Below are 11,311 nucleotides of genomic sequence, written 5' to 3' on the forward strand. Positions count from 1 at the left end.
GCTACAAATTTTGATTTCTTATTTCAAGTTTTTCCATTAAAGGAAAATTTAAACATTTTTGTAGCACGAATAAGGATCAGATCGGGGAAGCTTACACGAAATCTCCTTCTTAGGGTTCATAACACTCAATCGTCTTCAAATATCCGCGTTGTTTCCTGATCATGTTGCCAAGTCATATTTGGTCTCTGATGCAATTTCCATTATAAATTAGGTTTTTCAGTTCAATTCTGAGGGTTTTGCGTTTGAATCATCACCAATTTGCTTTCAAATTTCAATAAATTGTTTTCTGGAAGAAAATATATTTGAATTTCGTAGATTAAGTAATGGGGGGAAGTAGTTCAAGGGAAGAAAGGGCGAGATATAGGCATTCATCATCGTTTCAATCGAGTTCATCTTTTTCTGGAAATCAGTATGGTGGTCATCCTCCTCAACCATCTTATTCTTTTCCGGCACAAAGAGATGAAAATTACCCTGCTCAGGAGGTGTATCCGACGTATCCACAGCAACACTATGGTGCATCTCCGGCTGCTGCTGCTCCAGCCAATGGAGCCCAACCTCATAGACCACAGAAGAAGCTTGACAAGAGATATTCAAGAATTGCAGATAGTTACAATTCTTTGGAACAGGTAACATCACCTACAATTGCTGCAAGTTGATTGGGAAATTGATCAAACTAGTCATTTTGGACTAACATCTTCACTTGTTAGCCAACTTTTTTTCACTTTGTCAAAAATAGGCAAGATTTTGCAAGTACCTCTTTCGCAACTTGTGAAATGTATTTTTCTGTATTAATTATGATTATAGTGGGGTCGGCTTGTGAAATTGGCTCGATGGCTTGCGGAATGGGCTCAATGGTTTGCTTAATCTCCTTAGTGGCTTGCGAAATGACCCACTAGAATCATATTTTATTCATAAAGAAATACATTTTGCAAGTTGCAAAAAGTCACTTGCGAAATCTTGGCTATTTTGGTTCAAATATGAAAAAGAAATGGAAAAAAAGCAAATGATGTTAGTTGAAAATGGCTAATTTGGTCAATTTCTCAAGTTAATATTATCATATAATTTGTAGCATGTCCCGAAAAGTTTTCTTGTTAATTTGGATAAGATCATTTTGTTCTGATTCTTTCTCGTAGAATTGATGTGCAATATTCGCGGAAAATACTTTTTTACTTTTGTAGTTTGTGTCGTACTGTAGCATGAGGAAGTTGGTGTTAAGGTCTAGTGTTTCATATCTTTCGGGTGTTCATGTCATGAAAGTTTGTGCCTTTGTGCTGATTGCTTTTGTTGTGTTCTTGGTTAGAAATTATCATCATTGTTAGAATGAGGCATTTACTTTATCTGCAGGTGACCGAGGCTCTTGCGCATGCTGGGCTTGAGTCTTCCAACCTCATTGTTGGTATCGACTTCACCAAGAGCAATGAATGGACTGGTAACTTTGTTATCCTTGGTGTTTTTTAAATTCCATCATTGGAAGACTTATTTGGAAGGAAACATGCTAATGATGGATTATGTAAACAGGTTCAAGGTCCTTCCACAGAAAAAGTTTGCATCATATTGGCGATAGTCTAAATCCGTATGAACAAGCTATATCTATCATTGGGAAAACGTTGGCAGCTTTTGACGAGGATAACTTGATTCCTTGCTATGGATTTGGAGATGGTATAGTTTTGTAAGCTCATGTTTATTCTGGGTTTCTGACTTAACTAACCTTTTTTAAAAAAATTACAAAAATAACCCTAAAATACATTTTTTTCAAAAAAACCCATCCATTTCTCCAATTTTTTCATGAAAGGAGAAAGGGTCCACAAAAATCCATGTGGGCCTCATAAAGATCTGGAAAAGTTGTAGATGGGACCCTTGGCCAGTTTCGTGAAATGAGAGGGGATTCATGAGGCATTTCACGAAATGGCCACAGGCGGGTTTAATATTAAATGTCGAATAGGTATAAGTTACACTTTGAACCCTTTCGTGAAATGCCTCACGAACCCCCTCCTCATTTCACGACACCGGCCAAGGGGTCCCATCCGCAACAACTTTTCCAGATTTGTGGGGACCACATGGATTTTTGTGGTGAAAAAATTGGAGAAATGTATGGTTTTAAAAGAAATGTATTTTGGGGTTATTTTGTAATTAGAAAAAAAGGTTAGTTAAGTCAAGAACCTGTGTATTCTATATAACGATGCTACGACCAACATGGATTTAGGAAGATCTAAAGTTTTTGGCCTCATTGTGCAGCATCTACACATGATCAAGATGTTTTCAGCTTTTATCCTGAAGATAGGTTCTGTAATGGATTTGAGGATGTCATGAGTAGATACAGAGAAATTGTCCCTCGTCTAAAGCTTTCAGGTTCTAAATCTACATTATTTTCTTTATTCTTGCCTAATGATTAACTTTGGCCAGTGGTTCTTTTGAGCTCTATGAGTTTAGTTCATGTTCATTGTTGAATAAAATTTTAATCATTCTGCAGGACCAACATCTTTCGCCCCTGTAATTGAACAGGCCATGACAATCGTCGAACAAAGTGGGGGCCAGTATCATGTGCTATTAATCATTGCTGATGGGCAGGTTGGTATTTTGGGTCAATATTTGTACTTTGCGAATGTTCTTTTCCACACTATGCACAAGTCGGGCGCTCTTCATCAAAACAACAGCTCTACTTTTGAGGTGGAGGTCATGTTTGCTTACATCTCACCCTCTAGACCCCACCTTCGGGTGGGATATACTGGGATTTTCTGGTTGCAAAGTCAACTTGATGGCAATGAGATTCACAAATAGCACTCCGAACTTTTTATTTGGTTTGAGGATGATTAAGTCCTCATGAATCATTGGTTGGGCAGCTTAGGGGTTGTTTGGTTGGTTTTCCATTAAGTTCTATATGGATAAAGCTGTCTGTGGGAATTAATCTGTCTGTATAGGTTGATAAGGTTTTTGTTTGAGGGTTCTTTCACAGATGGAAGGAGCGTGTTTTTTAATTGGGAGGGGTAGGTTAGGAAAAAAGTTGGCTTCTGCATAAAGCTCCCGCCCTAGAAGCTTACTGAATAAATCACTTTCTATATCATTAAGCCACTACCAAATAGTTATGTATAGCTGACCGAATAAGTTGTGAGTCCCGTTAAGCTCATTAAGCTGCCAACAAACAGGCCCTTAGACTTTTATTTCTCCGGGACCTACTTTTGAGTGGGATATGCGGGGTTAGTTTGATTTGGTTTTAAATTAGACGTTCATTTTTGTGTGTTTGTATGTGTGCTATTTGATTTGTTGCTAATTATATAGTCATGTTATAGGTAACAAGAAGTGTGGATACCGAGTATGGTCAATTGAGTCCACAGGAACAGAATACCGTAGATGCCATAGTCGAAGCAAGGTGATTGTCTGCAACCTTTATCAAGTATAATCCATTACATTTAAGAATTTTCTGGCTCATCATACTATACTTTTTGACAGCAAGCTTCCACTCTCGATTGTTTTAGTGGGGGTTGGAGACGGGCCTTGGGACATGATGAAGGAATTTGATGATAACATCCCTGATCGAGACTTTGATAATTTCCAGGTAAATATTAATACTTGCTAGCTTCAACATATTGTCCATAGTGCTGGTTGAGATATGCCTCATTGTATGCGAGTATATGCGGAATTCCGTTAGATTACTCTCCAAAAGAGCCCTGGAGGAAAGAAGGGAAGTTTCAAAATATATTGAGGATAAATTATCTAAGGGCCCGTTTGGCTTGCAGGATTTGGTGGGATTTGTATTTGGATTCCATTCCAGTCCCATGTTTGGTTTAAAAGGAAGTCCGGAATTGAAATCCACAAACATGGTATTTAGAACTCTCATGGGGATAGTTGGTATTTCGTGGGATTTCATATTTTGTAATAATGTTTTAAAATATGCTAAAAGTACTTCTTTGTAATAATCAATTCATAAAAAGGTAATTTGATTATTCATATACTTTTTTATAATTTGTGTTTCTAAATTATTTATAAAGATTGGAATTCAATTTCATTCCAAATCCTAGGACTAAACACACCAAAGATTCTAAATCGTTGCAAATCCCTCAAAAACATTATGTCAAACCAAACAGGCCCCAATTCTAGCCGATGCGAGACTCTAACATGACCCCTCCAATGGAGGTTAAGGGGCCGTTTATTAAACTCTTACCGGGTAAACACTTACCAACAAGAGTTGTCATTCTCACTTACCTTATCGTGTAACATTCTCGGTCATCAAATTGGATTATGGTAAGCGTCTTTTACCCGGTAAGTGCTTACTGAGTAAGTGTCTTCTACTGATCTACTCGCTTACGTGTAAGATTCTCGGTGCTTGCTATGTCTCTTACCGGGTAAGATTCTCGGTCCTTGCCAACGGTAAGGTAAGTGACGCTCAGTAAATGCTTACCCGGTAAGCGTTGGGTAAAACGGCCCCTAAATGGACAGATGGACACAGATTGTCCCAGAGGGGGCTGAACGGTACCAATTGCCTCATAACAGTAGACCTTGTCTCTTATACCAAGTGAGAATATGTGGAATTCTATTAAATTACTTTGTTATTATACATGTTTTCTGATATTGTTTTCTTTTCCATATTAGTTTGTCAATTTCACAGAAATCATGTCGAAGAACATGCCTTTGATCCGAAAAGAGACAGAATTTGCTCTTTCAGCATTAATGGAAATCCCTTCTCAATATAAAGCAACGATCGAACTGAATTTACTAGGGTACATGACCTTCCCTGTCTTTTTTTCGACTAAATTCTTGATTATCTTTTTCCCTTTTGTCATCGTATTTTCTTATGAATATGCAGTAGTCGCAGAGGAATTTCTCCCCAAAGGGTCGCCCTTCCTCCTCCAATTCGCCCACCATTCTCAAAACCATCGTATTCAAATAGCTTTCAAAAGGGCTCACAATCATATTATGGCCATGGCAGTCCTGTTCGTTCTGCTTCTTTATATGGTCAAATTAGCCCGGATCACACATCGGCATCGATTTCGAAATCTACTTCCGACAACCAGGTACAAGTTTGTTTGATTATCGATTTCTGCGTCATTGTTATTATGATCGTATGAGTGCCGGCCGCCATGGCTCAAAAAGGTCAAACGACTTCTAAATATGTTCAATTGGACATTTGATGTTGATACACCTACAAGTTCTTGTCCACTCGATATGATTCACTTGTATGAAGTTTGCATGAACCAAGCCAAACCAAACAAATCCGGTATACCCCACCCGAATGTGGGAACCAAAGGGAGGGGAAATGTACGCATGCCTGACATCTACCCCAGGTGTTCTCACAAAATGACCAACCCGGCCAACCCAACCCGAAAAAACCCCAAAAGACTCAACCCGAGGCAATCCGACACATAAGTGATACAAAATTAGGCCAAACCGCATCTATTGGGTTGGAATTGGGTTAGGGTAAATTGAACTCAACACAAACCATGTCGACCCTAATCTACCCCAAGAGAGTATTTTGTTTCCATGAAGACTTCCAGGCCTCTGCGCCCCAGCGTCAGAGGTGGACCCGGATAAAATTTCCAGCGGGGGCACAAAATATTAAAAGATTAGTTATAAAAAGTACAGTTTCATTTAAAAGTTAGTTAAAGCAGGGGCACAAAATAGCTGGCATAATATAAAGTAAAACAAAAATTAGTTATAAAACGTGTGGTTTCTTTCAAAAGCTAAAAGAGAGCCAAAAGGATTCAAACTTACAAGTTATAATGCCACATGCAATAAAAACTACCGGTAGGCTACAACCCATTTTTGTTAACTCAGCACATGAAATGAAAACGAAAGAGTCGTAGCATGCCCCCGCCCCAATCCCCGAAAAAATAATCCGCCCCTTCCTGGCATGTGAAAACTGCGTGAAAGGATGCTTGGTTTTTTGCACCCGGATCGTAATTTTAAGTTTTATTTGATTGATCTTATAAACTAGCACTCATTTCTATTTCGATAATATGCAGCTATGCCCCATTTGCCTTAATAACACGAAGAACATGGCCTTCGGTTGCGGACACCAGGTATTACTATTGACCTTCATTTATGTCTACTTAACATGAAACCTAGGGGCCGTTTACTAAACTCTTACTCGGTAAATGCTTACCGAGTTATTTACCTTACCGGATGAACATGACAAGGGCCTAAAATTTTATCCAGTAAGTGAGGGTAACGAGGCTTGCCCGGTAAGTTCTTACCAGGTGATTGTTGCATACGATACCCTTTTTTGATGGACTATATAATCTTACCTGGTAAAGTAAGTTAGAGTTTTGACTTTTATCGATAAGCGCTTACCCGGTAAGGGTTTGGGTAAACGGCCCCTTAATACGTAGCATTTGGATATTAAGCTTTGTTCGTTATATGGGATTTGGCAGACATGTTATGAGTGCGGAGAAACGCTTCAATTATGCCCGATTTGCCGAAGTTCAATCCAAACTAGAATAAAGCTCTACTAAGCATTGGTTTGTCTTAGCTGTTTTAGCTTAGCAGGTAAGGAGGTAGACATCATTGCAGAATGAATAGAAATCTAGAGTTTGAATCTAGATTCCATAGCTGAGAAGCATGATTTACCTTTCTTATGATGATTGTGGGACCAGGAACGCTCCAGATTGTGGTGCAGAGTGTTATTTATTATCCGTTCTATACCAGTATTATTCATTCTTTCATGATTCTTTTGATAAACAATATATACATATTTTTTTGTTTAGGTGGAGTTGTTTAGGCTTGTTTTCAGTGATACATAGAAGTCGAAAAATGATGTAAATGGACACAGATTTTTTCCTGTCAATACGTTTTTGGTGATTTGATATTTTGTATTTAATTTATATTTTATAAGAATATATAAAAAATAAATAAAAAAAGTTATTCGGTGTTTTTTAATTTGATGGGAAACGTAATAGAAGTGCCATTCAAATCGGGTATGGGTCCGGCCTTTCGAGTTTCAAATCCGTTTTCAACGAGCAAAAAGAAGAAACGGGCCAGGCCGGGCCTTGGGATTAAAAAAAGAGTACAATCAGGCTTTTTTAGACCAATTTTTGTAGACTTTTCAAGGCTTTTTTAGGTCGGGATCTTTTTAGGCCGGGTCAGTCTTTAAAATTTCTGCTTGATCAGGCTTTTAGGCCCGGCTTGAACCGGACTTCAGGTGCATAGATATTTTCAGACCAGGTTTGGACCGGGCTTTGATCTTGAGCTTTATATATGGTTAGGTTCAGGGAAAAACTGTAGAAAAATAAATGGAAAACTGAGGAATACTGTAGTAACTCATTCATATGTAGGGTATGCATATTTGCATACAAGTAACTTCTAACATGCACATGTGTATAAAAACCATAAAACAACTTCAATTATTTCTATACACATGAATATCATGTTTTTCATTTTTTTTGGGGGGGTCCCTCTCTCTCTCTCTCTCTCTCTCTCTCTCTCTCTCTATATATATATATATATATATATATATATATATATATATATCGGTTCCTGTAAGAATAAAAGTTATGATGAGAATGATAAGAAGTGATTTTCATCATTTAATTAATCCTAAGTGAAAATCAACACTAATGAGGTGCATCGAAATACACCAAATCAATTCTTGTGATGAGCCCAATTTATGGGTGAGATGACATTAAAAATGATCGAGGATCCATATCACTTCTTAAGGTTCTGACCTTTTAACTTATGTTCTGACACTATCCTTTGTCTATATATATATTTTAATATATCAAACTCAAATTTTCTTATTATGAATAAAAAGCTATCTTATCCATCTCAGTTTCATTCGGTTCTTATACATCTAGTCCTATATAATTTATAAATATTTTTTTATTAAAAAAAGACAAATTGCATGAAAAATAACGTATTTTAATATGATTTTATTTTAGGTAACGCACTTTCAAACTTTTATTTTGGTATCTAAGATGTAAAGTTTTAAACATTTAAGTACTCGGGTAATTGGTTGAAGCATTAACCGGCTACCATGCTGATGTGGCATCCAACTCAATATTATCTGTTATTCAACCCAATTTCATCTCATCACTCGTCACATCAGCATGGTGACCGGTTAATGCTTCAACCGGTTACTTAAATATTTAAAATTTTAGAATTCAAATCAAAGTACATTATTTTTTCATGCAATTTATTAAAAAAAACAAATCATATTAGTAGCTGATTTAGTTATTTGTCAATTTATAGTTGGTGCAGGTCAATTTCATGTTTAATGAAGCCGACTCAAACCAAACCTTAAAGCCCCCTTTCTCTCCTCTTCTTTTCCCTCCACCGTGATCTTATTTAAATTCTCAACTTACCAACAATATTAGCATTCTTGGTGTGTGTGTGTGTGAGTAATTACAATTTTCATCCCTATGTTTTTTTAAATTACGATTTTCATCCTTCTGATTTATAATTTATTATTTTTTTTCATTCTTATAGTTTATAACTTATTTTTCTTTTCGTCCCTATGGTTTATAATATGTTTTTGTTTTAGTCCCTCATACTTAAAGGTATGTGTTAGACTCAGGGATGAAAATAGTAATAAATTACAAACTATAGGGACAAAAACTGCAGTTTTAAAACCACGGATACGACAATCACAATTTTTGACAAACCACAGGGATGAAAAATGTAGTTTACTCTAAATTAGTTGAGAGTATTACGATTTTCCTTTCTCTGGTTTGTTAATAATTTTAATTCGAACCACAAGGGTGGTGTCCGATCAGTTTGAGCTTAAAATCAAAAGATCAAAAGTGTTTGGAGGTCTCAGATTCGAATCCAAGGAAGGAATAAAAATTCCATGACCACGGAGGTTCAAATATGGTGACTCCAGGCTGCCTGCAAAGCGTATAGTCACCCTGAGATTAGTCGGCTTGCATAACGGGTTAGATATCCAGATTAATCAAAAAAGAAATAATTTTAATTTTAATTTTCATCCCTATGGTTTAGTAATTATTATTTTTGTCCCTATAATTTATAATTTGTTATGTTTTGGTCCAAGAATTAATTCCTACCTTTAAATAAAATAGACCAAAACAGTAAAGAATTATAAACAGATATGTCAATAAATTGTAAATTATAAGAACGAAAATAACAGTAATTTATAAATCAGATATGTCGAAAATTGCAATTTTTAATAAACCATAAGGACTGAAAACGTAATTTACTCTAAATTTAAACCTGTTTTTATGGGGAAATTATCGTAACTCGTTTTTGGATCATCTCGCCATCTACCATCCCGTTCAGCATTCAATGCTTCCGGTTCATATAAACCAACCTGCCATCTTCCACCGCCTCCTAATCTCAAACCAACCGGAATCCAAATGACGCCGGCGACCGGATTTTCATACCACCGACTGCAGAACGAAGGCGATAATGACTACGAGGAAGAAATGAAGAGAGCGATTGATCACGTGAAGTCGAGAATCCAACGATCTTCCAGGTTGAAGAGAGTGCACATGAGGAAGAGGTTGAAGATGAAGATCCCGAGCTTGAGGAAGTTTGTGAGGAGGAGAGCTCGAGTGGTTATGGTTTCCATGGCGAAGGTTCTGAAGAGGCTTAAGGACAGTCAATCGCATTTTGGCGACTTATTTGCTGGTAATTATTTGTTTATGCAAGTTAATCCTGCTCCTCTGAAATCTTCTTCTTCGCCATATGCAATTAATCATGGATCTATTAAAAGGATAGAAGATGAATTGCGCCGTCCTTCCCCTAGGGTTTCGTAATTTGATTGATCGATCTCGGATGACGATAGATCATCGATCCACTGAGACGACGTTGATTAAATGCTGAATAACTAGTTGATTAACTAATTAATTAATTAATCGATGTTCGTCCTTCATTTCTGAATCTAAGCTATGATGATCTTCGTCCAAATCATATCCAATTATCCATGGAATCAAGTAGTTAATTGATCGTTTTAGAAACAAAATTAGGTTTTGCATGGAGATGATGGTGATGGATTTGGTTTCTGTATCAATATGCTTTACTATCTGCATTCCTTGAGGATGATTACTATCTCCTATTGTATTTTATTGTCATTATTATTTTTTCAGAAGTAAATGAAATTATATGGAAATTGAATTGTATTTTTCTACTTCTAGTGAGAAAGCCCGGCCCAAGCCCATCCCCAGTTTCAAAAAGCCCGATAACATTCGATTGAAGCCAAACCGGAAAAGCCAGAGTAGTCTAGCCTAAAAAGTCCGATCAACTATATTTTCACATCCAACGTCTGGTTCAACCCAGGTCTTGTGCAACTCTAGCTAATAGCTATCGCTAGAGATGGTAAAAAACTGGTCAGGGACCAAGCCCGTTCCAAATGAGTCTGTGTCCTAAATCGGTCCCTACAAAATCGGGCTGGTTGATCCTAATCACAATGCTACTATGTTCTTGCTCTTGTTTCCGCCTGCTACCATCACCCTTTTTTTTATTAACCTGTATACCCAACTCGCTATGCGAGCCGATTACTTCAGGACGACCACCTGCTTTGCAGATAGCCCGGAGTCACCGCATTTGAATCTCCGTGGCCACAAGGGGATTTTTATTCCTCATTAGATTTGAACCTGTGACCTTCTGGTACTTTTGATCTTTGGAACCAAGCTCAAACCAATCATGCACCACCCTTGTGGTTCTGCTACACGTGGGTTTAGGGTCACTACTACTACCATCACCATTATTGTCACTACTACACGTTATTTATGGGTTGGGTTCCGTTATGAATGAAAGTTATAGTGAGAAGAGTAAGAATGAATCTTCATCCGTGGATTAATCCTAATTGAATATCAACAGTAATGTCATGCACCAGATTAATTCTCATATCAAACGCAAGTTATGGGGTGGGGTGAGATTAAGGGTCTGTTTGTTTTTTCAAAATTACCTCTTAATACCTCTGAAGTGTTATTCGTTCAGACGTTTGGGTATTAAGGGCATTTGTTTTATTTCTAAAATGGGAGCTTAAAAGCTTTAAATGTCCTCTAAAATTTTAAGTGGTAAACGTTAACGTATCACTTAATACCTCATAATCCTAATCCGCTCTCTATCAAATGGTTCATATTTTGGGGGCCGGAAGAGATTTGTTAGCAAAAACTATTTATCTTTTATACCTTTGTAAAAAATATTTATCTTTTATATTTTTTGCATTAGTTTGACCTATTCAGATTTTAGACTTAAGAGTAAAAACAAACAATCTTACTGATCTAAATTTCAGACTTCAGAACCATCTCCTATAAATCAAACTTTAGTATCTCTTAAAAAACAAACGCAACCTAAAAGTGATCAAAAGTTCAAATCCAAGGAGGAATAAAACCAATTTTAATTTCGAGAAAACAAGCTTTTA

At 36.9% G+C, this 11,311-nt stretch overlaps 2 protein-coding genes across 2 annotated transcripts; both read left to right on the forward strand.

The window, feature by feature from the left end:
* On the forward strand, window positions 1-6,797 carry LOC112513180 (E3 ubiquitin-protein ligase RGLG2-like). The gene is made up of 11 exons (XM_025119353.1): window positions 1-626; window positions 1,345-1,429; window positions 1,519-1,659; window positions 2,236-2,349; window positions 2,471-2,568; window positions 3,288-3,367; window positions 3,448-3,553; window positions 4,588-4,715; window positions 4,802-5,009; window positions 5,958-6,014; window positions 6,366-6,797. The coding sequence occupies exons 1-11, from the start codon at window positions 324-326 to the stop codon at window positions 6,444-6,446; spliced, it is 1,401 nt and encodes a 466-aa protein (XP_024975121.1). The 5' UTR covers window positions 1-323; the 3' UTR covers window positions 6,447-6,797.
* Window positions 6,798-9,258: 2,461 nt separating this feature from the next.
* On the forward strand, window positions 9,259-10,036 carry LOC112513591. Its single transcript, XM_025119896.1, has one exon. It carries the CDS (start codon window positions 9,300-9,302, stop codon window positions 9,699-9,701), a length of 402 nt encoding a protein of 133 aa, XP_024975664.1. The 5' UTR covers window positions 9,259-9,299; the 3' UTR covers window positions 9,702-10,036.
* Window positions 10,037-11,311: the final 1,275 nt, after the last annotated feature.

The sequence above is a fragment of the Cynara cardunculus genome, assembly GCF_001531365.2.
Source record: "Cynara cardunculus var. scolymus isolate 2C chromosome LG 5, CcrdV1, whole genome shotgun sequence".
Taxonomy (NCBI): domain Eukaryota; kingdom Viridiplantae; phylum Streptophyta; class Magnoliopsida; order Asterales; family Asteraceae; genus Cynara; species Cynara cardunculus.

What these genes read in the sequence shown, in the direction of transcription:
- LOC112513180 (XM_025119353.1), top strand. Translation starts at nt 324, where the DNA reads ATGGGGGGAAGTAGTTCAAGGGAAGAAAGGGCGAGATATAGGCATTCA. An exon ending in TAATCATTGCTGATGGGCAG is followed by an intron (nt 2,569 to 3,287) that starts GTTGGTATTTTG and finishes GTCATGTTATAG; the next exon opens with GTAACAAGAAGTGTGGATAC. An exon ending in GAGACTTTGATAATTTCCAG is followed by an intron (nt 3,554 to 4,587) that starts GTAAATATTAAT and finishes TTTCCATATTAG; the next exon opens with TTTGTCAATTTCACAGAAAT.
- LOC112513591 (XM_025119896.1), top strand. Translation starts at nt 9,300, where the DNA reads ATGACGCCGGCGACCGGATTTTCATACCACCGACTGCAGAACGAAGGC.